Source organism: Eptesicus fuscus, chromosome 5 (assembly GCF_027574615.1).
Source record: "Eptesicus fuscus isolate TK198812 chromosome 5, DD_ASM_mEF_20220401, whole genome shotgun sequence".
NCBI lineage: Eukaryota > Metazoa > Chordata > Mammalia > Chiroptera > Vespertilionidae > Eptesicus > Eptesicus fuscus.
The window spans coordinates 50,946,267-50,972,884 of NC_072477.1; the positions used below are offsets into that span (position 1 = coordinate 50,946,267).

General features: G+C 39.5%; 1 protein-coding gene and 1 pseudogene across 5 annotated transcripts in view; both read right to left on the bottom strand.

Moving 5' to 3' along the window:
- The window catches only part of MINDY2 (MINDY lysine 48 deubiquitinase 2), a 75,111-nt gene that overhangs the window by 37,419 nt on the left and 11,074 nt on the right, over positions 1-26,618 (bottom strand). For all 5 annotated transcript variants that reach the window (XR_008556118.1, XM_054716193.1, XM_054716194.1 and 2 more), the window contains 3 exons: positions 24,575-24,632; positions 16,994-17,058; positions 6,744-6,902 (listed from right to left, as the gene is read on the bottom strand). Coding sequence is in view for 4 of the 5 variants with exons in the window: in XM_054716193.1 (XP_054572168.1) it covers positions 6,744-6,902; positions 16,994-17,058; positions 24,575-24,632 (282 nt within the window). In the remaining variant the exon portion in view is untranslated. The remainder of the gene's footprint in view (positions 1-6,743; positions 6,903-16,993; positions 17,059-24,574; positions 24,633-26,618) is intronic.
- On the bottom strand, positions 12,973-15,061 carry LOC129148922 (eukaryotic initiation factor 4A-I-like; annotated as a pseudogene).

Below are 26,618 nucleotides of genomic sequence, written 5' to 3' on the forward strand. Positions count from 1 at the left end.
TATCCAAATGATCTTTTTTTTTTTTTTTAATATATATTTTATTGATTTTTTTTACAGAGAGGAAGGGAGAGGGATAGAATTAGAAACATCGATGTGAGAGAAACATCGATCAGCTGCCTCCTGCACACCCCCTACTGGGGATGTGCCCGCAACCAAGGTACATGCCCTTGACCGGAATCGAACCTGGGACCTTTCAGTCCGCAGGCCGACGCTCTATCCACTGAGCCAAACCGGTTTCGGCTGATCTTCTTGAATACTTACTCTTTAAATACCATAAGTCTTAACATATGTCTGCACAAGAAATACTCTGGACAGTAGTTTCCAAACTGGGAAACTTATTAAAAAGATTTAGGCCCTGGCCAGTGTGGCTCAGTTGGTTGAAGTGGCATCTGTGCACTGGAAGGTCACGGGTTTGATTCCAGTCAGGGCACATACCTCGGTCAGGGCTCATGCGAGAGGCAACTGATTGATGTATCTCTCTCACTTTTTTTTTTTTTTTATATTTATTTATTTATTTATTTATTTATTTATTATTTTTTTAATAAATCTTTATTGTTCGGATTATTACAATTGTTTCTCCGTCCCCCCCCCCCCCCCCATATCTCCCCATCACCCGGTTACCTCCCCCTCCCCCCGTTGTCCTTATCCATAGGTGTATGATTTTTGTCCAGTCACTTCCCATACCCCCCACACAGACACCCCTTTCCCCCTGAGAATTATCAATCCATTCCCATTCTATGCCTCTAATTCTATTATGTTCACCAGTTTATTCTGTTCCTCAGTTTTTAATTCACTTGATTTTTAGAATCACTTGATAGATGTTTGTTGTTCATAATTTTTATCTTTACTTTTTTCTTCTTTTTCCTCTTTTTAAAGAATACCTTTCAGCATTCATATAATACTGGTTTGATGAACTCCTTTAGCTTTTTCTTTCTGTGAAGCTCTTTATCTGCCCTTCAATTCTGAATGATAACTTTGCTGGGTAGAGTAGTCTTGGTTGTAGGTTCTTGCTATTCATCACTTTGAATATTTCTTGCCACTCCCATCTGGCCTGCATAGTTTCTGTTGAGAAATCAGCTGACAGTCGTATGGGTGCTCCCTTGTAGGTAACTAACTGTTTTGCTCTTGCTGCTTTTAAGATTCTCTCTTTGTCTTTTGCTCTTGGCATTTTATTTTTTTTTTTTTATTTTTATTTTTTATATATATTTTATTGATTTTTTACAGAGAGGAAGGGAGAGGGATAGAAAGCTAGAAACATCGATGAGAGAGAAACATCGATCAGCTGCCTCCTGCACACCCCCCACTGGGGATGTGCCCGCAACCAAGGCACATGCCCCCGACCGGAATCGAACCCGGGACCCTTCAGTCCGCAGGCCGACGCTCTATCCACTGAGCCAAACCGGTTTTGGCTGCTCTTGGCATTTTAATTATGATGTGTCTTGGTGTGGTCCTCTTTGGATTCCTTTTGTTTGGGGTTCTGTGCGCTTCCTGGACTTGTAAGTCTATTTCTTTCACCAGGTGGGGGAAGTTTTCTGTCATTATTTCTTCAAATAGGTTTTCAGTATCTTGCTCTCTCTCTTCTGGCACCCCAAAAATTCGGATATTGGTACGCTTAAAGCCATCCTGGAGGCTCCTTATGCTATCCTCACACTTTTGGATTCTTCTTTCTTTCTGCCTCTCTGGTTGGGTGTTTTTTTCTTCCTCATATTCCAGCTCTTTGGTTTGACTCTTCGGGTGCGGTGGTCTACTCTGTATATTCTTTATTTCAGACAGTGTATGCATAATTTCTGACTGGTCCTTTTCCATTTTTTTAGTATTCTCATTTAGGTCCTTGAAGGTCTCTTCAAGTTCCTCAGCGGTTTTTAGAAGATTCTTGAGTAACCTTATAACTATGGTTCTGAACACTGTGTCGTCCATTAGTTTGCTTTCATCTATCTCTCCTACTTGTGACATACTCCGATGTCTCCACATTTTGGCTGCCTCCCTGTGTTGATGGAGTGGCTTTGTGTGGTCGGTGACCTATAGGGCCCGGTAGCTCAGCTTCCCCAATCACCCTAGGTGGTCGCTCTTGGTACTCCCCTTTGTGGGCTGAGTGGAAAGTCTTGGTGAAGTTAAAAGCCCTGATTGCTGTTGGTACACTGGGAGGAATTGACCTCCGGTCCAATTGGCTGTGAGGGCCTGCTGTCTATATAACGGAAGAATTGCTGTGCTGGAGACACAGTAGGGCTTTGGTGCTCACGACAGAAAAGTCACTCTCACTCTCCAACCGGCCGAGAGTCCCTCCCGTAGGCGTCTGGGTCCCCCGCGTGTCCCCAGAAACGAGTTCAGAGTGGTTGGGATTGTTGGTATCACTGGCAGGAGTTGATCTCCAAGCCAGTTGGCTGTGAGGATCAGCAGTGTCTCCGCTGGGAGAGCTTCTGTGCTCAGCTTGGATGGGGCGGAGTCTCAGGGTGGCGCAGACAAGCTTTGGTTTCCCGTCTGCTCTGCCCTAAGAGGGTCGGGTTCTCCGTGCCCGAATTAATGGCTGCGCGCCTCTGAGAGAAGGCAGCTTCCGAGCCTCTCCCGCTGCCTAACAGACCAGTTTCTCCCCAGCTGGGGCTCTGTTTTTCTCCCGAAGGAGAAATCCAGTCACTGGGAGGGCTGTGCTCAGCTTGAATGGGGCGGAGTCTCAGGGTGGCGCAGACAAACTTGGTTTCCGTCCGTGCCGCCCTAAGAGGGCTGGTTCCTCCGTTCCCGAATTAATGGCTGCGCGCCTCTGAGATAAGGCCACTCTCCAGCCTCGTCCACTGCCAAACAGCCCAGTTTCTCCCCGACCGCAGCTGGACCTCAGTGCAGTCGGGCGGCCCTGCTTTTCTCCCAAACGAGAAAGCTAGCCACGCAGCGTCTGCTGCCCTCCCTCTCCGCGCGCTGCGAGCAAGCCTGCCGTGTATTCAGCTGCCCTCCCTTTCCGCGCTCACAGATCTCCACACCTCCACAGCTCCTGAGGCTCAGCGTCCCCCTCTCTGTTTTTCTCTAGTTGTAGGTTTTTCACTCTGTCAGCTTTCCGGTGGTTCTGGACGGTGTGCGCTCTGTATTCCAGTTGTAGTTTCAAAATTGTTGTGGTAGGCAACAGTTAGGTGTTTACCTTATGCCGCCATCTTGGTTTCCTCTCTCACATCAATGTTTCTTTCTCTCCTCCACCCCATCCTCCCTCTCTAAAATTAATTTTTAAAAAAGATTTAAAAGAATTCCAGGCTCAAGTTGTTTCTCAATTGTCTATTCCACTGCTGGGTAGCAAAATTTGAGAACAACTGCTCTGCTCTAGGCCATAATTTATTTCTTTTACTAGAAACCCGGTGCACGAATTCGTGCACCAGTGGGGTCCCTAGGCCTGGCCTGCGGGATTGGGCCAAAACTGGCTCTCCAACATCCTCCGAGGGGTCCCGGATTGCGAGAGGGTGCAGGCCACAGGCCGAGGGACCCCACCAGTGCACAACCGGGGCCGGGGAGGGACGCAGGAGGTTGTCCAGCTAGGGAGGAACCGCGGGAGGGCTCCAGGGCGTGTCTGGCCCATCTTGCTCAATCTCAATCAGCTGGACCCAAGCAGCAAGCTAACCTACCAGTCAGAGCGTCTGCCCCCTGATGGTCAGTGCACGTCATAGCGACTGGTCGACTGGCCTACTGTCTGCCCCGTGGTGGTCAATGCACATCATAGGGAGCGGTTGAGCGGCCTTAGCATATCATTAGCATATTACACTTTGATTGGTTGAACGGATGACCAGACACTTAGAATATTAGGCTTTTATTATATAGGATTCCTGCAAAATTCTACCATGTTTTATAAAAGCCTCTTAACCATGCAAGTGGAACTGATGATTGGTTGAGAAGACCAGTAAATTGAAAAAGACAAAGCAGTGAATTATGGAAAATGTTACATACATATCTTAAACATTTCATATTAACTAAAAGCACATAAACATATTCAATTGTCAATCTTTCAATGTAGAGTCGAATAAGGCCTTTTCTTTGAAAGAGGATCTTTTGGCTACAAGTCTAAGTAAAGCACACAAAAGAGTATGACTTCCAGCTTTGATTCACTTAAAATGAAAACTTGAACCCTTAAGAAGCAATTTGAGGGCACAATTCTTTTAAATTTTCATTCTTTTTCTTTTTTTAAACACACACACACACACACACACACACACGTGTATATATATATTTTATTGATTTCAGAGAGGAAGGGAGGAAGGGAGAGGGGATAAAAGATAGAAACATCAATGATGAGAGAGAATCATTGATTGGCTGTCTCCTGCACGCCCCACACTGGGGATCGAGTCCGCAACCCGGGCATGTGCCCTCAACTGGAATCAAACCTGGGGCCCTTCAGTCTGCAGGCCGACATTCTATCCACTGAGCCAAACCAGCTAGGGCTTCATTCTTTTTTTTAACACTTGTACTGTTTAGAGCATTTCTTTTGTGAGTTAACTTCATTGTCTTTCCAAAGAACCTGAATTTTCAACCCTAAAGAATCCACTAAAATACAACTAGAATAACAAATACCAGATCAATATACAAAAATCAATTGTACTTGTATATACTAACAATGAACAATACATAGGCTGAATCTCTGTATTAATATTTCATTCAATTAATTCATTTGGGTGCCTTTTATATGCTACTATATATTAGGTGCTATCAGAGAAATTGTGCAGATGCAACAGAGAACAAAACAGATGTTCTATGCTTTCATAAAGTTTATATTCTGGAGCAAACACAAACAATAAACCAAATAGTCACATATATAATATGCTAGGTAGTTGTATGCAACTGTTCTTTTTCATTGTTCTATAATATTTCATCTTTTGATGGCTACTAGGTTGTTTTCAGTTGGGGCTACAACAAATAATAATTATGAATATTCTTGTACATTTATCCTGTTCCACATATCAAGAATTTCTCTAGGATACGCATTTTCAAATTTCTGAGTATTAGGATATCCTATCCTCAACTTTACTAGATAACTTCAAACTGCTTTCCAAGGTATACAGCCAATTCACATTCTCTTCAGCAGAAAATGAGAATACAATGTACATCTTCTCCAACATTTAGTATTGTCAGACTTTTAGATGTTAGCCATCCTAATGTGTGTAGAGTGGTATCTCATTTTGGTTTTAATTTGCATTTCCTGGATGGCTAGTTTACATGTTCACTGGCCACTTGTATATCCATTCTTGTGAAATGCCTGTTAAAATCATTTGCTCCTTTTTTTACTGGATGGCCTACATTTAAAAAAGTACCTGTAGGAGCACTTTACTGGTATACTTTCTGGATATTCATCCTAATGTAAGATGCGATCATCTTCTACTCTGTGGCTTATGTTTTCATTTTCTTTGGAATTTATTTAGACAAATACAAATTCTCAATTTTAATGTACTAATATTCCACCTAAGTTCTTCACAGTTAATACATTTGTGTCTCGTTTTAGAACCTTTTCTTATCATTAATGTTAAAACATATTCTCAAATTATATAATTTTTTACAGTGAAAAGATAAGTGCACATGGAATACAATTTTATGGTGTGATTTGGAGGAAATAATTTCATTTTTTCTAATTGGCTATCAAACTGGCTAACTATTTACATATCTAATTGTCTTAGCACCTTTTATTGAAAGGACTACCTTTCCCCCATTACCTTACAGTGCCCTAATTCTGTCTATATATTCACAGTCTTTCTTAACTACAATCTTTAAAATATTTTGCATCTGGAAGAGCAAGTCCTTCCTACTTATTCTGCTTCAAGAATATCTTGGCTTTGCCCTAGCTGGTGAGGCTCAGTTGTTTGGGCGTTGTCCATGCACCAAATGGTTGCTGGTTCAATTCCCTCTCAGGGCATAAGACCAGTTGTGGGCTTGATCCCCAGTAGGGGGTGTGCAGGAGGCAGCTGATCCATGTTTCTCTCTCACATTGGTATTTCTCTATCTTTCTGTCCTTCTCCTTTCTTCTCTCTCTAAAGTCAATAAAAACATACTTTTTGTTTTTTAAAGACTATCTTGGCTTCTATTTCTAGATCTTTGTATTTCCATATAAATTTCACATTCTAAAACTACTCCCACAAATCTGCTGGGATTTTGTTTGAGATCGTATTAAAAGTATAACTTAAAGAGAAATGGCATCTCTATAAATTCAGTCTTAAAATCTAAATTTTCATTTGTTTAAAAAGAATGTATAGTCAGGTTCATAAAAAACAAGTAAAGCAAAAACAAAACAAAACAAAAAAAACAAGTAAAGCCTAGCTGCTATGGCCCTAGTTGAGGCCCCTAACTCCCTGAAGGGATACTCAGAAGTTTTGGGCTTGGGCAGGTTTAGCAGTCCGGAGGACTGCTTCCTTAACCTCTCAATATGGCTCATTCCAGGTAAAAACAAAAATATAAGTATCAGCCCTAGCCGGTTTGGTTCAGAGGATAGAACATTGGCCTGTGTACTGAAAGGTCCCAGATTCGATTCTAATCAAGGGCACATGCCCAGGTTGTGGGCTCGATCCCAAGTGTGGGGCATGCAGGAGGCAGCCGATCAATGATTCTCTCATCAGTGATGTTTCTCTCTCTCTCTCCCTCTTCCTTCCTCTCTGATAAAAAAAATAAAAAAATTAAAAAATAAAAAACTCTTTAAAAAAGTATCAGAAAATATAAATCTAAATTAATTTGCCAAAGTAATAGCATTTTTAGTAAATTTGTGTTTAGATAATTTAAAATTTTCTACTTACCTGAGGGTCCACTAACCACCCATGGTATAAAGGAATATCAAGAAGATCAAATACTATGCATTCTGGTGTATATTCAAACACTCGAACACCAGTGAATTTCACATTTACATCCAAGCCTGTCTGTAGTTTGTGCAAGACTGCCATAGCATCACTCATATTCTGAAAATAGAAAAGGAAAGGGTAACAATAAGAAAAAGGAAATAGCAAAAAAGAAGATATTTAAATGCAAGGACATTTCCTTCTAATTTTCCATTTTTGATTTTTATTAAGTATGTACTATGTGCCAGACACCAATCTGAGTTCTAAATATATAATATGATCTCACTCATATATGGAATCTAATGAACAAAATAAACTGATGTACAAAATAGATCCAAAGACATAGAAGCAAGAACAGACTGTCAAATCTCAGAGGGAAAATGGTGGTGAGTGGGTGGGTGGGAAGAGATCAACCAAAGAACTGGTAGGCATATATGTATAAACCATGGACACAGACAATAATGTGGTGAAGGCCTGGGGTGAGGGTAGGGTGAGCTAGATAGGGTCAATGGGGAAAAAAGGGGACATATGTAATACTTTCTTTTTTTTAAATATATTTTATTGATTTTTCACAGAGAGGAAAGGAGAGGGATAGAGAGCCAGAAACATCGATGAGAGAGAGACATCGACCAGCTGCCTCCTGCACACCCCCCACTGGGGGATGTGCCCGCAACCAATGTACATGCCCTTGACCGGAATCGAACCTGGGACCCTCCAGTCCTCAGACCGACGCTCTATCCACTGAGCCAAACCGGCTTTGGCCATATGTAATACTTTCAACAATAAAGATTAAAAAACAATTTATGTATATAGAATAAAATAGACACAATTCCTCATCTCATGAACTAATGCTACTGCGAGAGACAAATATATTCTATATATATAAAAGGCTAAGTGATAGACCGTCCATCCGTCTGACCAGCCGGTGCATATGACACCCACTGGTAGTTTAAAAATAAGCACTGACTTATGCATGCCCGATACATATAAAGCTCTCGCTGGTGCCAATCGCACACGTGTTTTAATTTTTTAAAAATAAATATTTATTGTTCAGATTATTACAGTTGTTCCTCTTTTCTCCCCCCATAGCTCCCCTCCACCCAGCTCCCACCCCAACCTTTGCCCTTACACCCCCCCCCAACTGTTCTCATCCATAGGTGTACGATTTTTATCTAGTCTCTTTCCACACCCCCACACCCCTCACACCCTCTTTTCTCCAAGGATTGTCAGTACACTCCCTTTCTATGCCCCTGATTCTATTATATTCACCAGTTTATTCTGTTCATCAGATTTTTTATTCACTTGATTTTTAGGTTCACTTGTTGATAGATATGTATTTGTTGTTCATAATTTTTATCTTTACCTTTTTCTTCTTCTTCCACTTCTTAAAGAATACCTTTCAGCATTTCATAATACTGGTTTGGCCGTGATGAACTCCTTTAGCTTTTTCTTATCTGTGAACCTCTTTATCTGACCTTCAGTTCTGAATGATAGCTTTGCTGGGTAGAGTGATCTTGGTTGTAGGTTCTTGCTATTCATCACTTTGAATAATTCTTGCCACTCCCGTCTGGCCTGAATAGTTTCTGTTGAGAAATCAGCTGACAGTTGTATGGGTGCTCCCTTGTAGCTAACTGTTTTTCTCTTGCTGCTTTTAATATTCTCTCTTTGTCTTTTGTTCTTGGCATTTTAATTATGATGTGTCTTGGTGTAGTCCTCTTTGGATTCCTTTAGTTTGGGGTTCTGTGTGCTTCCTGGACTTGTAAGTCTATTTTTTTCACCAGGTGGGGGAAGTTTTCTGTCATTATTTCTTCAAATAAATTTTCAGTATCTTGCTCTCTCTCTTCTTCTGGCACCCCCATAATTCAGATGTTGGTACGCTTGAAGTTGTTCCAGAGGCTCCTTACACTATCTTCATATTTCTGGATTTTTTTTTCTTTTTTCTTTTCCGGTTGGGTGTTTTTTGCTTTTTTGTATTTCAAATCTTTGATTTGATTCTTGCGATCCTCTAGTCTGCTGTTGGATCTCTGTATATTATTCTTTATTTCAGTCAGTGTATGCTTAATTTCTAGTTGGTCCTTTTTTATATCCTCGAGGGTCTCACTAAATTTATCGGCGGTTTCTAGAAAATTCTTGAGTAACCTTATAACCGTGGTTTTGAACTCTATATCCAGTAGTTTGCTTCCCTCCATTTCTTTCATTTGTGACCTGTTTCTTTGTCTCCACATTTTGGCTGCTTCCCTGTGTTGACAGAGTGGCTTTGTGTGCTAGGTGTCCTATAGGGCCCAGTGGCTCAGCCTCCCCAGTTACCTGAGGTGGACACTCTTGGTGTACCCCTTTGTGGGCTGTGTGCACAGTCTTGTAGTTAAGCCTTGATTGTTGTTGGTATCACTGGGAGGAATTGACCTCCAGGCCAATTGGCTGTAAGGATCAGCTGTGTCTACAATGGGAGAACTTCTGTGCTGGAGACACCCTTATGAGGCAAGACTTGCTTCAGTGGGGCTTTGGTGCTCATGGAGTCTGCCCCCTGAGTGTGTCCCTTATAGATCTGAGGAGTTGTAATCTGGATGGTCCCACTCTGACCACTGGGTACACTGGCCCTTGGATCTCCAAGGAGGTGCTAATTTAGCCTCTGCCTGAGGCCACCCAGCAGGAGCTACAGAGAGATCTGCAGATTCCTCCTTTGTTTGGGGTTTGGAGGTGCCCAGATGAAGCCCAGCTGTGAAGCAATGCAAGCTGCTGTGGGGCCTTGGGCCTTCTTTTGGATGTTCTGGGTCTCTCTGACTCAGCTGCAGTTTGTTAGTTAATTTTAGGTTTCAAAGGACCAGGCCATTCATATACAAAAACCTCTGTGCACAGCTTGGGTGGGGCGGAGTCTCAAGGTGGAGCAAACAGCAATGGCTGGCCATTGGTCCTGCCCTAAGAGGCCCCTGGGTCTCAGTGTCCCTCAGTAATCGCTGCAAGCACCTCTGAGAGAAAGCCACCCTCAAGTTCCGCCTGATGCCAGACAGTCCAGTTTCTCCCCGTATGAGTCTGGGTCCCCAGAGTCTCACCCAGAACTGGAGTTCAGAGCATTCAGGAGCTTGTGTCTTCCTCCTGATTGAGAAAGACAACCACGAACTCAGTTGCCAATCCTTTCCATGCACGCGCCTCCGTACCTCTGCACTTTACTTCCGCAGCTCCTCTGAGTCTCAGTGTGCTTTTCTCTTTCCTTCTAGTTGTAGAATTTCCACTCAGCTAGCCTTCCTGTGGTTCTGGATGATGTCCATTTTGTCTTTTAGTTGTCGTTTTGAAGTGGTTGTGCGAGGCAGCAATTTCAGGTCTTTACCTATGCCGCCATTTTTGTTTCCACGTGTTTTAATTTTATAATATTATATTATATATACTATTTTGACATGCAATTTTTTGCAGTAATGTAATTACCGCACGAATCTTTCTTCTAATTAATTTCCTTTCAATGTGCATGAATCCGTGCACTGGGCCACTAGTAAATACATAATATAATATCAAGTATTGGTAAGAAAAATTGAGCAGGACAAGGATGTACAGAGTGACAGGGGTGAGGGACCGATTTTAGACCAGGAAGCCTAAATACAAAAGTTTCTAGTCAAAGAAGGCCTCTTCCACTTCTAGGTATATATCCAAAATAATTGAAAGCGGCGTCTTGAAGAGATATTTGTATACCCAGGTTCATTGAAGCATTATTCACAACAGCCAAGAGGTAGAAACAATACACATGTCTATTGCCATATACGTAAAGAAAATATGGTATATACATACAATGGAATATTATCCAGCCTTAAAGAAAAATAAAAAAAGGAAATCCTGTTATATGCTACAATATGGATGAAACTTGAGGACATTATGCTGAATAAAATAAGCCATTGCAAAAGGACAAATTCTGCACTATTCTACTTATATGAAATATCCAGAGTAGTCAAAATCATGGGAACAGAAAGTAGAATGATGGTGGTTGGGGCCTGGAGGGAAAGAGAGCTGAGGAATTGTTTGATGGATACAGAGTTTCAGTTTTACAAGATAAAAATGTTCTAGCGATATGTTACAAAACAACGTGAATACAGTTAACATTACTGAATTATACATTTAAAAATGGTTATGACGCCCTAATCGGTTTGGCTCAGTGGATAGAGCATCGTTCTGCGGACTCAAGGATCCCAGGTTCGATTCCGGTCAGGGGCATGTACCTTGGTTGCAGGCACATACCAAGTAGGGAGTGTGCAGGAGGCAGCTGATCGATGTTTCTCTCTCATCAATGTTTCCAACTATCTATCCCTCTCCTTTCCTCTCTGTAAAAAATCAATAAAATAAATTAAAAAAAATAAAAATGGTTACGAGACTGAATTTTATCTTTTTTTAACCACAAAAGTAAAGAAAAAGAAATGAGCTATTAAAACATGGAGGAAATTTAAATGTATATTATTACCAAGTGAAAAATACTAATTCAAAATTATTTCATTTATTTTGTTGTAGCCATGCTTGACTCATTGCTATTCCATGGACACAGTATTGAACTCATTTCTGTATCAGAGTTTTTGCACTAGCGTCCACTTTGTCTGGAATGTGGCTATATGCTGTATGATTCCAAATGACAATGTGAGAAAGACAAAACAATGCAGACAGCGAGATCAGTGGTTGCCAGAGGTTAGGAGGAGCGAGGGATATATAGGCACAGAGGATTTTTAGGGCAGTGAAACTATTATGTATGATACTATGATAGATGCATGTCATTATATATTGGTCAAACTCATAGAATATATCACACACAAAGAGTGAACCATAATGTATACTGTGGACTTTGGGTATTAATTATGTATCAGTGTAGGTTCATCAATTATAACAAATGTATCACTCTGGTACAGGATTTTGATAGTCAGGGAGATTGTGGGTGCGTGTTTGGAGACCAGAGGTATATAGGAACTTTGTACTTTTTATTAATTTTGCTGTGAACTTAGAGTGCTTTAAAAAGGGGGAGAGGGCTCTTTAAAAATGACACCTAGCCCAGCCAGTATGGCTCAGTGGTTGAGCATCAAACCATGCACCAGGAGGTTGCTGGGTGGATTCCTGGTCAGGGCACATGTCCAGGCTGCGGGTTCAATCCCCACTAGGGGGTGTGCAGAAGGCAGCTGACTGATGATATTTCTCTCTCATCAATGTTTCCTTTTAAATATATATATATTTTATTGATTTTTTACAGAGAGGAAGGGAGAAGGATAGAGAGTTAGAAACATTGATGAAAGAGAAACATCAATCAGCTACCTCCTGCACACCCACTACTGGGGATGTGCCCGCAACCAAGGTACATGCCCTTGACTGGAATCGAACCCGGAATCCTTGTCTGCAGGCCGACGCCCTATCCACTGAGCCAAACCAGTCAGGGCTCTCTCATCAATGTTTTGATCTCTCTCCCTCTCTCTTCCTCTTTCTCTAAAAGTCAATAAAAACATTTTAAAAAAATGATACCTAAATAGTAACCAAGCAAAATACTGTCTTGGGAAGCTCTAGGAAAAAACCATTCCAGACAAAGTGGACACTAGTGCAATAACTCTGATGCAGAAATGAGTTCAATACTGTGTCCATGGAACAGCAAGGAGTCAAGCATGGCTAGGACAAAATAAATAAATTGGAAAGTGGTGGGAGATGAAGTCTGAGAGACAGAGGCTGGATCACAAAGACTTGTCGGCCAACTCAAGGAGTCATTCTATGCACATCAGTTTTCTCATTAAATATAGTCACACAGTCTGTAATAAAGACTATTTTAAAACATGTTTTTCTAAATTTTGATACATTAAATATGGACATACTTAAAGGATATTTTTGATGAAACAAATAAAAGCCAATATATAAAATTTAATAAAACTTTATTGAATTCCTACTGTTAATCAGACTCTGTGATACATATTGAAGATATAAAAGAGGAGCAGACTATAGCCTACTGGAGAGCTTATAGTAGAACACGAAATAAATCCTTTTATGTTAAACTCAGGACTCTCTCTGAAATCTGAAAAAGACAAATTTAGGTCATAAGAACAAAGTTTTGTTTTACCAAATAACTAATAAAATTCCATTCTAAGAGACTGGACACAGTGAAAACAAAAAATTATTCAAATATTTAAAATTTATGAATGAGAAAATGTATAACAGGATAACATTATTATATAATCTTTGGCTTTCATCAGTTTCACCTTTCTAATAACTATGTTTCCCCAAATATACTTGACCCTAGAATAACATCAGATTGAATTACATACATTCACTTATACAAACATCTTTTTCAGTAAATACTGTAAATGTATTTTTCTCTTTATGATTTCCTTTATTATTTTAAAATTATAGTTTGACATTCAATATTGTATTTTTTCTTTATGATTTTCCTAACATTTTCTTTTCTCTAGCTTACTTCATTATAATACAGTACATAATACTTATAAGATGTAAAATATGTGTTAATAGACTGTTTATATTATTGGTAAGGGTTCTGGTCAATAGTAGGCTATTAGCAGCTAAATTTTGGGGGAATCAAAAGTTACATGCAAATTTATTTTATATATATATATTTTTTTGCCTCAAAAAGTGGCATTTATTCAAAGGAAAAGAAAAAAAAATGACCAGATAGCCATCCCTTGGCTCCCTTCTCTCTCCCCTCCTGATCCTCCTCCTCAGCCTGCCAAGGACTGAGAACGCTGGCTGGGATAGCAGGCCAGCCCCTCTGAGATGAGGTCAGCAACACTGAGGGGCATCTCCTCAATGGAGGTGTTGTAGAAGGCCTCAATGTCTCAAAGAGTCCTCTTGCCCTAGCTGGTTTGGCTCAGTGGATAGAGCATTGGCCTGTGGACCGAAGGGTCCCGGGTTCAATTCCGGTAAAGGGCGTGTAACTTGGTTGCAGGCTCAATCCCCGGCCCTGGTCAGGGTGTGTATGGGAGGCAACCAATCAATGTGTCTCTCCCTCTGTCTCTCCCCAGTTCTTCCACTCTCTCTAAAAACCAATGGAAAAATATCCTCCAGTGAGGATTAAAAAAAAGAAAAAGTCCTCTTGTTTTCTTCTGTTACCATATTAATAACCACACCCTTATGGCCAAAACATCCACCCCAACTGATTCTGTGGATATAATTTTCCCTGTTGGTGGGAAGGTCACAGTTGATGACTAAAGAATCCTGATGCACATCAATGCCTCTGGTCAACAGGTCTGAGGTAATCAATACTCTGTTAGAGCCAGAGCGGAACTCCCTCATTATTACAACTCATTCCTTTTGGTCCACATATCCATGCACAGTGAAGAGACAGTGAAGTCTTGGGTGTGCATCTTCTCAGTGATCCAATCAACCTTTCTTTCAGTGTTGATGAAGATGACTGCCTGGGTAATGGTGAGGGTTTCATACAAGTCACACAATGTGTCCAGCTTCCACTCTCCTTTCACATTGATGAATTGGCAGATACCTTCCTCAGTCAACTCTTCCTTCTTGACAAGAATCCGAATGGGGTCCCTCATGAACTTCTTGGTCACCTCAAGCATATCGGAAGGCATTGTAGCTGACAGTAATTCCAACTGGGTGTTGCTGTTGAGCTTTTGGGATATGTCATAGATCTGGTCCTTGAACCCATAGCTTAATATTTCATCAGCTTCATCTAGTACAAACCTCTTTTATTTAAATATATTTCATTGATTTTTTACAGAGAGGAAGGGAGAGGGATAGAGAATCAGAAACATCGATCAGCTGCCTCCTGCACACCTCCTACCAGGAATGTGCCCGCAACCAAGGTACATACCCTTGACCAGAATCGAACCTGGGACGCCTCAGTCTGCAGGCTGATGCTCCATCTACTGAGCCAAACCGGTTAGGGCACAAACCGCTTGATACATTTGGGAGACAGATATCTGAGGTTAAGCATATCAAACACATGGCCTGGGGTGCCCACGATGATATGGGGAGCTTCCATCTGCAGCTTGTGTAACTCAGCACACACACTTGGTACCCCCAAATCAGGCAGGAGGCAGCCATGTAATCTCCTAAAGCCATGACTACCTTCTGTATCTGCTGTGTCAATTCTCTAGTGGGTGCCAGGGCCAAGACCTGGGTGGCCTTTAGATCCAATTCAATCTGTTGCAGAATCCGTATGGCAAAAGTGACTATTTTCCCATCCCAGATTGGGCCTAAGCGATCACATCATAACCCTTGATACAAGGAAGAATGGCTCGCTGCTAGATGGCAGAGGGCTTCTCAAAACCATAGGCATAGCTTACACCTTTATAGATCTTCCACATTTTTAATAGGTTACATAGTATTAAAATAAATTGATATAATATGATAAGCTCCATAAAGATTAATAAAGTGATTAAAAATCAACAAATTTATAAACAAAAAGTTTAAAGGGATATGTATTTTGTTATCTTTTTCCTAAATCAAAGTTATGATAATATAAAATATAGATCCTAGGAATGGTTGCTTACATCATCAGAGTTACTATTGGTTCCTGTAAGCCAGTGGTTGAAGTATTTTTTAGAATTTTCCCCATATATATGTTTTTATTGATTGTTAGAGAGAGAGGAAGGGAGAGGGATACATCAATGAGAAACATCATGGATCAGCTGCCTCCTGCATGCCCCCTACTGGGATCAAGCCCACAACCTGGGCATGTGCCCTGACTGAAAATTGAACCAGTGATTTCCTAGTGCATGGGTCAAGGTCACCCAAAGGTACCTCTAACATACCAAAATATCTATTTTTTAATTTTTTTGTTAATCCTCACCTGAGGATATTTTTCCATTGATTTTTAGAGAGAGTGGAAGGGAGTAGGGAGAGATAAAGAGAAACATCGATGCCTGCAACGGAGGTATGTGCCTTTGACAGGAATTGAACCTGTGACTCTTTAGTCTATGGGCCTATGCTCAATCCACTGAGCCAAACTGGCTAGGGCCATAGCAAAATATTTAAAAAATCTACTTGTAGTCATTTAAAAAACTGTCATAGAAACACACAAATACAGTGTTGCCTTATGTAAGCAAAACTGGGAAAAATATGCTCTTAGTTTACAATTTCTGGTAAAAAGGGTTTAATTAGGAAGATTACAGCTCTGCATTGGTCTTCCTAAAATTTAGGCTTGAACATTCCTGCTCACATAAAATAGAACACTATTACATTATACTTGTGGAACATTAAACACCAGCTTACACTTAGCAATATCAGCTTGATACATTACTACTCTCAAAGCTAATGATAAAGTTTTTATTTCAAAGTTGAAACAAACAGTATCTAACAACTGCTTATTTTAAATAACGAGGAAAGATGAATCAATGACAAAATCACTTGAAAATCAACTTTGCAAAGAAAATACCAGGTTACCATTCTACGTGGGCCTATAGAATAATATCTATGTTTCATTCTATATAGCATATATCCTCCTATCTAATAAAAGAGTAATAGGCAAATTGACTGTCACTCTAACACACAAGATGGCTGCCCCCATGTGGACACACGATAGCCACCACAAGATGGCCAGTAAGGGAGGGCAGTTGGGGGCGATCAAGCCTGCAAGGGAGGGCAGTTAGGGGTGACCAGACTGGCAGAGGAGGGAAGTTGGGGGTGACCAGGCCTGCAGGGAAGGGCAGTTGGGGTGGACCCAGGACTGCAGGGGAGAGCAGTTGGGAGGGACCAGGCCTGCAAGGGAGGGTAGTTGAGGGCAATCAAGCCTGCAGGGGAGGGCAGTTAAGGGTGACCAGGCCTACAGGGGAGGGCAGTTGGGTGGGGGGGACCAGACCAGCAGAGGAGAGCAGTTAGAGGTGATGAGGGTGGCAGGGGAGGGCAGTTAGGGGTGACCAGGCTGGCAGGGGAGGGCAATTAGGGGCAATTGGGCTGGCAGGGGAGCAGTTAGGCATCTATCAGGCTGGCAGGGGAGTGGTTAGGGGATGATCAGGCTGGCAGGCAAAAGTGGTTAGGGGCAATCAGGAAGGCAGGCAGACGAGCAGTTGGGAGCCAGCAGTCCTGGATTGTGAGAGAGATGTCTGACTGCCCTTGAGGGGTCCCAGATTGGAGAGGGTGCAGGCTGGGCTGAGGGACACATTCCCCCCCCCCTCGTGCCCGAGCAACGGGCCTCTAGTATTCATATAAAACAGAGACTGGTCATTGGTTGAGATCAATGAATATATCCTTAAGTTAAAAATGACATATTTTAATATAATAAAAATTGTTTATATTACCTGTTCATAATTTAAACGTTGAATTTCTGAAATTTCTTTTGGCTTTGCATCAAGCATGTAATCTCCTGTAAAAAGAAATTGTGAAGTTGCCTTTAAAAAAATATCAATTTAAATTTTAAATTGTAGCAATAAGTGACATATAAAATTAACCACCTAATTCTAATCAGAGAAAATTGTTATTTGTCTCAGATGTATATTTTTAATCCTCACCTGAGGATATGTCCATTGATTTTAGAGAAAGGAAGAGAAACATCAAAGTGAGAGGAAAAACAGCAATCAGCCCCCACATCCTGGATGTACCCCAACCGGGGATCAAACCCAATCCCACAACCTAGGTATGTGACCTGACCAGGAATCGAACCCACAACCCTTCAGTTTATGGGACAACTCTCCAACCGAGCCACACTGGCCAGGGTAGTCTCATATATTTTTTCAATTAAATATTCTAATGCTTTTGAGCTTTCTCTTTCTTCCAGTTTATATTTGAGCATCTTTCCATATATTACAATAAAGCTCTAAATGGCTGTACCAAGTTTCACTGTTATTAATAATGTAACTATTACCCCATTACCTTTCCAAGAATGGGTGTTATCAGTCTTCTAAATGTTTGCGCCATTCTGAGAAGTAAACAAAAATTTTTTGCATTTAAAAAATTGATGTATTTTATATATGTGTTTTTATTTGGTATCACCTATTTAATATATATATATGACTTTTGGTATATGTGGCACCTTTTAAATATATGTAGCTCCATTTTACATCTGCAGTGCCTTATCTATGTTTTGTCTTTTTAATTATGTATTAACTATATATACTCCTTTTCTTTTAATTGCCTGCCTTCACAAGTATTATTTCTTCTTACTGAACTATAAAAGCTCTTTTTCAATTAGAGAAATTAGAACATTTATTATTATACATGTGGAAAATATTTGTCCCCCATATTGGCTTCTAACTTTATGGTTATGCTTTTTTGTCTATTGTTTGTGTGATACAGAAATATTTAATTTTAATATAGTCAAATTCTTCTATTAATAGCTTCTGGGTTGAATGTCATGTGTAGAAAGATCTTCACATCTTAAAAGTATAAAAATAGCCCTGGCCAGTGTGGCTCAGTTGGTTGGAGAGTCATCCCATACACTAGTGGACGGTGGGTTTGATTCCCAGTCAGGACACATAACCAGGTTGTGCACGGGAGGGTGCATGGATGTTTCTCGCATCAATGTTTCTCTCTCTCTCTCTCTCTCTCCCCCCTACTTCCTCTCTCTAAAATAATTTTTTACAAAATATACAAACATTCACATATGCCTTCTTCATATAACTTTATGTTTATCTTTTTCAATGTTAAATCTTTAATTTACCTGGTATTTATTTTGATATAAACAGTTATATATAACACCAGCTTCTCACCTAGCCTCCCAAATCACTAACAAGTTGATAAAAATTTTTATAATACAACCTTTATTTTCTAATTCAAAATAAACTTCTAAAGACTGCATCAAGTATTCTCTTAAGCTTTCCAACTCTGCTAAAAAAAAAAACTACGAACATTAATATATTATTTGTAGTTTATTTTTCAAAATATATTTTATTGATTTAAGAGAAGAAGGGAGAGGGATAGGTAAAGCATTAATGATGAGAAAGAATCATCAATCGGCTGCCTCCTGCACACACCCCCACTGGGGATCAAGCCTAGAACCTAGACATGTACTCTGACTAGGAATTGAACTGTGACTTCCTGGTTCATAGGTCAACACTCAATCACTGAGCCACACTGGCCATGTTATTATTTGTACTTTTAACTAGAACTTTAGGATAGCAAGATTTAGGTGGGTGTGAGGTAGAAGGGGTCAATGGGAAAAAAGGGGGACATCTATACTTTCAAAAATAGTTAAGTTTAAAAAATAAAATAAATAAAAATATAGCAAAATCTAGGAAAGATTTTATTCTGCATAGGTACAAGAACTCCAAAAGCACTAAACGAATTGATTTTCAGAGATATATAAGCAAGTCTATATAACAAGTATTTCTGAGTCCATATAATATATGGCACACTGTTTATTTACCATATATATGTATCTCTACATATATATATACACACATACATATATTTGAGAACATAATTGCTATACTTGTATCCTATATTTCACTTGATTGAAGAATTTGATATTTTTACTTACTATTATTATTTATTTTTTATTGATTTCAGAGAGGAAGGGAAAGGAAGAGAGAGATAGAAACATCAAATGATGAGAGAGAATCATTGATCAGCTGCCTCCTGCCCGCCCCCTACTGGGGATTGAGCCAGCAACCCGGGCATGTTCCCATGACCAGAATAGAACCCGGGATCTTTCAGTCACTGAGCCAAACAGGCAAGGGTGAAGAATCAGATATTTTTAAAAGGCACAGATATTTTTAAAAGGCAGAGTTTGATGCTGTCTGGTTTGCTCAGTGGTTGGAGCATTGGTCTGCACACTGAAGGGTCTGGTCAAAGGCATGTACATGGGTTGTGGGTTCACTCCCTGCCCCTGGTCAGGGCATGTGTGGCAGGCAGCCAGTAGCAACCAGTCTCTCTCACATCGATGTTTCTCTCTCTCTCTCTCTCTCTCTCTCTCTCTCTCTCTCTCTCTCTCTCTCTCCCCCTCCTTCTCTCTCTCTTCCCCTCCCTCCCTCCCTTCCACTCTCTCTGAAAAGAAATGGAAAAAATATCCTCCAGGTGAGGATTAACCAAAAAAAAAAAGGGGGGCAGAGTTTGAGTTTTTAAGGGAATATCTTTCAGATTTAGATACCTAAATAAATCTTCTTTTAAGAGTGCTGTTTTGTCTAGCTTTTCTAACCTTTATTATCTGAAACTGGTCAACAATATTATTTGAGTCAGTAACTATTTATTCAGCTCTTCCCGAAAGCAGCCAGAGGTGACCTCTGAAAATAGTTTGCTATTTACTTGACCCAGAAAGCCCCACAAAATCATGCACATCAAGATGTTCAAATCTTCATGTTCACTTTAAGAACACTTGTGAAACTGCCCAGACCATCAAAGGTATGCATATTCAAAAAGCCACCAAGTATCTGAAGGACGTCACTTTACAGAAGCAATGTGTGCCATTCTGCCGTTACAATAGTGGAGTTGATAGATATACCCAGACAAAACAGTGGGGCTGGACACAGGGTGGCCCAAAAAGAGTGAATTTTTGCTGCACATGCTTAAAAATGCAGAGAGCAATGCTGAACTTAAGGGTTTAGATGTATATTCTCTGGTCATTGAACACATTCAGGTGCACAAAATTCCCAAGATGCAGCACAGAATTTATAGAGCTCCTGGGCGGATTAACCCATACTTCAGCCCTCTCTACCACACTGAGATGATCCTTACTGAAAAAGAGCAGACTGTTCCCAAACCAGAAAAGGAGGTTGCACAGAAGAAAAAGATATCCCAGAAGAAACTGAAGAAACAAAAACTTATGGCCCTGGCCCTGGCCTGTGTGCTGTGTGACTCAGTTGGTTGAACTGTCCTCCCAGACACTGAGAGGTCACCAGTTTGATTCCTGGTGCTGGTACATGCCCTGGTTACAATATTAGGTATGAATCCCCAGTAGGGGGCATATAGGAGGCAGCCGATCGATATTTATTTCTCTCTCTCCCCCTCTCCCTTCCTCTCTCAATAAAAAAACATTAAAAAAAAACCAAAACCAAAACAAAAAAAAACAAAAAACACCAAACATAAGGCTCAGGAGTAAATTCAGCATAAAATAAATACAAATAAAGTAAAAAAAAGCAAAGAAAGCAAAACTATTTATTGTGAGTCTATTATATGTTTAGTAATGGGTTAAAACAAATATTAGGAAATGAATGGTTCTCTTTAAAAACAATAATTTGCCCAAGCTGGTTTGGCTTAGTGGATAGAGTGTCGGTCTGTGGACTGAAGGGTCCCAGGTTCGATTCCAGTCAAGGGCATATACCTGGGTTGTAGGCTCAATCCCCAGTAGGGGGCATGCAGGAGGCAGCCAATCAATGATTCTCATCATTGATGCTTCTACTTCTCTCTCCCTCTCTGAAATCAATAAAAACATATCTTAAAAAAGCCAGTAATTTGGTTGGGCAAACAACATACAGGAAACAGAATAAGATAATGATAAAGTATAATATAGTTAAAATGTAGTAAGTGCCACCTTATGTTAGTCTAATCCTCACACAAATTATTTCAGAGAAGTAAAGTTACAATATAAATTCCAATTTGCGTTATACTTTTTTATACATTATCTTTCTACCCATTTTCTACTTTCCACCTACACTTCTTCCTCACCTTATTTTATTAGACCTCCTAGCACTTCCTAGGTATTCTAGCTTGTCTTGTTCATTTCTTTATGCCAAAGCTCTCCAACAAACCTTGTCCATGTATGGCCCTGCTCTACTATTCTAGTAAGAAATTTCCAAATTAAAATTCACTCATCTAACCTATGCCAATCAAAATTCCCATTCCCGTGTGGTTTCTCAGCTAGGTGCTAGAAAAGCAATTAATGGTTTCTCTTATAATCTTTCTACAAGTGTTTGCTTATTAACTCAAAAGTGTCTCTGGTTTCTCTAGAGAACTGGAGTAATCTCAAGAGGAAAAAAATTAAATAGTTTAGAAAATTAAACAATTTGTCCTAGCAGGATTGGCCCTAAATAAAGTTTACTTTTGGTGAGGCAAATTCTTCAGAATCTATTTTCTCATACCACTCTTGCTCACTTTCCCCCCAACTCCCATTAGGATATTGCTTTCACACTACTCCTAGTTGCTGATTCCCCCTCACCCAAAACTTTCAAACCTCTTTCAATACCCCAGATCTAGATATTTCTTCATTAATATTTCTTTTTTCCTATTAAAAATTTCTACCCTGTGGCCTATTTCCTCAAAGCTTTGCTAACTAACATTTAAATGATATTAATATTCCAAATGTCCTCCCTGCTTTTACCACCCTCTACTTGCTTTTGTCTGCATACTTTCTGAGACAAAATGAGCTGTTATATTCCTATTGGCTGTATATGAGGATTTCCAGTTTTCTCTTGTACTCACTCCAAGCAGGTTTTCATCCCATGCACTTACTTGTCAAGGTTATCAATGGCCTCCTATGGCTCAGTCAATGGTCAAATTTAAAGTCTTCTTCCTGCTTGAACTACTTGCAGCATTTGATCCAGCTAATATCTCACTCTTCATTGAAGGTTCGCGGGCTGACGCTTTAACTACTAAGCAAACCTGCCAGAGCCCTATGTTCTATTTCAACATCACAGCCAGAGAATTCTTATTAAACTCAAGTCATATCATATCAGTTCTCTGTTCAAAATTCTCTAATGGCTGACCAGCTTACTTCCAGCTAAAGTCAACGTTATAATAGTCTACAGAGCCCTATATGATCCGACCCTATCACTTCTTTCTCATTTCCTACTACCTCCCCTTTACACACTACTCAGCAGTCATACTGGCTGCTCAAGAGCATCAAACATATTTTAGCCTCCCCCTTAAATATAATTTAGAAATCACAAAGTCTAAGAATCACTAAGCTAGACTAAAAAAAAGTATAGACAGATATTTTATTTCTAGATATCTAGGTATTCAAAGTAATCTACCCATATGTAGGTCGTTCCCTAGCCAGTAAATATCCTATGTAATAAAAGGCTAATATGCAAATCAACCAAATGGTGAAACGACTGGTGGCTATGATGCACACTGACCACCAGGGGGCAGACACTCAACGCAGGAGCTGCCCCCTGGTGGTCAGTGCACTCCCACAGGGGGAGCACTGCTCAGCCAGAAGCCAGGCTCACAGCTGGTGAGTGTAGCAGTGATGGTGGGAGCCTCTCTCGCCTCCACAGAAACATTAAGGACCCCTTGGGGGATGTCTGACTGCTGGCTTAGGAGTAGGCCTAAGCCAGCAGTCAGACATCCCCCAAGGGGTCCTGGACTGCAAGAGAGCCCACCACCCCCCCAGTGCACGAACATTGTGCACCGGGCCTCTAGTAATGAAATTAAATATTAATTACACAAAAAAAGGGTCTTCCAAAAGCTGCAATCTCAATTACTTCACTAAACCTACATCTCACAAAAAAACCAGTTAGCTAGTTTTCTGGAATGACAAAGACAAAGTAATCAGCTGATAATTTTTAAAAAAATAAAAATTTAATTACTAAAAAAATTGTGAGAATATGGACTAAGATTTCCATTTGGTAATAGTATAAATATATAAACTTTTCTTTGTTAAACCAGGAAAGATCTCAGTGCGATATACAACTACCTCCTCTGTAAACAAGTTCTACTCAATGTAGCTGGTCTGTAAACTGTGTATTGATGGTCTGTTTTCAAATAAGAGGCTTGCATAAGAATGCAATTAAATACACTACTTCCTTCACCAAGAAAATTTTGCTATGAAAAAGTTTCAGATAAACTAAACAGTGGGCTTACTACTGTAAATGTTTTACATACTGGCACAAGTCCCTATCTCACTGCATATTGATAGCTAACATTTCATAAACTGGCATAGGTCCATGAATCATACTTTGGGTAGCACTGCTCTAAATCACCCACTGGGTCTTTATTCAAAGTTAATCAGTATTTTTTATTTTAAAAAATTTTAAAATATATTTTGATTTTTCACAGAGAGGAAAGGAGAGGTATAGAGAGTTAGAAACATCGATGAGAGAGAAACATCGATCAGCTGCCTCCTACACCCCCCCCCAGTGGGGATGTGCCCGCAACCAAGGCACATGCCCTTGACTGGAATTGAACCTGGGACCTTTCAGTCCCCAGGCCAACACTCTATCCACTGAGCCAAACCGGTCAGTCAGGGCAGTATTTTTTATTTTTATTTTTTTATATTTTTATTGAGTTCAGAGAGGAAGGGAGAGGAAAAATAGAACATCAATGATGTGAGAGAATCATTGATCGGCTGCCTCCCGCATGCCCTGTACTGGGGATTGAGCCCACAACCCATGCATGTGCCCTTGACCCTTCAGTCCATAGGCCAATGCTCTATCCACTGAGCCAAACCAGCTAGGGCATAATCAGTATTTTTAAAAACAGTTTCTATATGCAATATCAGTTTCTGTGCTACTTCTCATTGTGCAACTTACTGGAATTAATATGTATCTTGTGTTTTCTAGATGTTGTTCAGTTTCCTTATAAATATTATAGAATTTTAGTCCTGGTCAGAAAGAAGGCTTTAACATCCAAGAAGAATGACATACTGATAAAAAATTCTAATTAAGAGATTAAAAATTATAATTTTAAAATAGATTATATAATAGTACTTCTGGAACATGAGATTTGATAACATGTTTTTTATTTTATTTTATTTATTTCAAAGAGAGGAAGGGAGAGGGAGAAACATCAATAATGAAAGAACTATTGATCGGCTGCCTCCTGACACCCCCTACTGGGGACTGAGCCTACAACCTGGGCAGGTGCCCTGACCAAAAATGGAATCATGACCTCCCAGTTCATGGGTCAACGCCAAATCACTGAGCCACACTGACCAGACTTGATAACATATTAGCTTTGAACACTTGGTTTTAAAAGAGATATAAAATCATCCACTTTTCAACACTAACCTAAATATTCCATCAGCTGTTCAGCAGTTATGATTTCCATCATCGGTGGAAGTTTAACCTGAAAAACAAAGTATTTTTTTTCTATAAAATCAAATGTTTTAGGTGATTAAAGTGTTTCTCTGTCAGAAATACAAGTATGTATGTACATATATGTATCTACTATTTGTATACATTAACATTCACATTAACATTATTAAAATGCTGTTAGTGAATCTTTATAAAGTATAACAGTCAATCCTATAACAATAAAATTTACATAATGATATAATGTCTCATAGACATTGAGAAATCTGTTTCCAATGCCTAGTGCTCTGCCTTTCACCATTCACCATGATTGTCATTAGGCACCTGTAACAGTGTCCTGCATGATAAAAAAGGCAGTTCAAGGTCAGGAAAAGGCAGCTGTGACAGGTGACTCACCAACCAGTTTTACTAAAGACAGGCTTAAATACAGTTCAATATCCCATTACTTCAGTCTATGCTGGCTATTTTTTATTGTTGAATGGCTAACATGAATACAGTATTAAAGTATTAGTCACACACTGAAGAATTCAGACTGTATTATTCCACTTGTAAAGTTTAAAAACAGGTAAAATTAAGTTATATTGTTTAAAGCTGCATACTTGGTGATAAAACTACAAAGAAAAGTAAGGAAATGGATACTATAAGAATCAGGATTATGGTTAGCCTTAAGGATAAGAGAAGTGATAGTTGGAAAGGAGCATATTAGACATTTCTGGGGTGCTGGCAATGCTCTATTTCTTGACTTGCACGGTAGTTCTGCTTTACAATAAATTGTTAAACTGGACATTTCTGCTTTATGTTCTTTTCTTATTATATTTCACAATAAAAAAGTTAAAGTTAGGTACATATTTAAGTTTCTAAAGCTAATTCAGCTGCAACATATCAGTCTAAATTAATTTTTCAAATGAACTGGCATGAGTTACACAGATATTATAGCTAATAATTATAAATACTTTAAGTGACTTATTCAAAAGCATACTCTGTGGTATATTCATAGGAGAAAAATAAATAGTGTAGGATGGAAATTCAAACAAAGTCATTAACATATCAATAGGAGAAGAACTGCATAATTTAAAATTGTTCAGAATTATTTTCCACTCAACCAAGGAAATAATTTAAATCGGCAATTTCTCCAAATTCCCCAAGTGTTGAAAAAGGTCCTCTGGGTGTTCAAGATACCAAATGTGGTAATAGCATGACATAATTTTTTGTCTGTTTTAATCAATGAATAAAATAGGTCTTATAAAAGATCCCTGTAACATCGAACAATGTGAGAACCTCTGAGAGCATATATGATAGTTGATGCTTATGATTTAGTCATCCAGTGGATTTATTACTCAGTGAACCCAAGAGATTCCATGGAGGTTTTGATCATTGCTCAGTTCTAATTATTTTCATTTTCTGTTTTAAAAAGAATTATAATACTTTTTATATTTTTTTAGCAGTTTTAAGTTTACAAAAAAATTGAGCAGAAATTATGGCCAGTTCCCATATATGGTATGTTTTAAAACTGAAACTTACTGGCAAATTATGGTCCCTGCTTGTTTTTCTAAATAAAGTTTTATTAAAACATGATTTATGTATTGTCTGGCTGCTTTTGCACTATAGTAGCAGAGTTGAATCTTGGCAACAGGGACCATATTAGCCCACAAAGCCTAAAATATTTACTATCTGGCCCTTTACAAGAAAATTTACTGATTCCTGCTTTAGGTGATTTTAACTTTTATCATACAGGTGCCTTCAGTATTGCTTTTGGATGTCTGATATTTAAACCAATAGTTTATATTCACTGTGAATGGTCATATTCTGAACAACTGCCAGACCAATCTGAAAGATCATTATACCTAGCAATGTTACTTAAACAAAATAAGACCCACATATTCTTTTATTCCAGACATATTCGCTACTGAAATATATTCACCAGAAAATTCCATAAACAAAGCTTACCCTCTGCTTTGGTTAATGTAGTAATCCTACTATAAAATTATCAAGATAAGAAACAAAGGCACTAACAAGTATA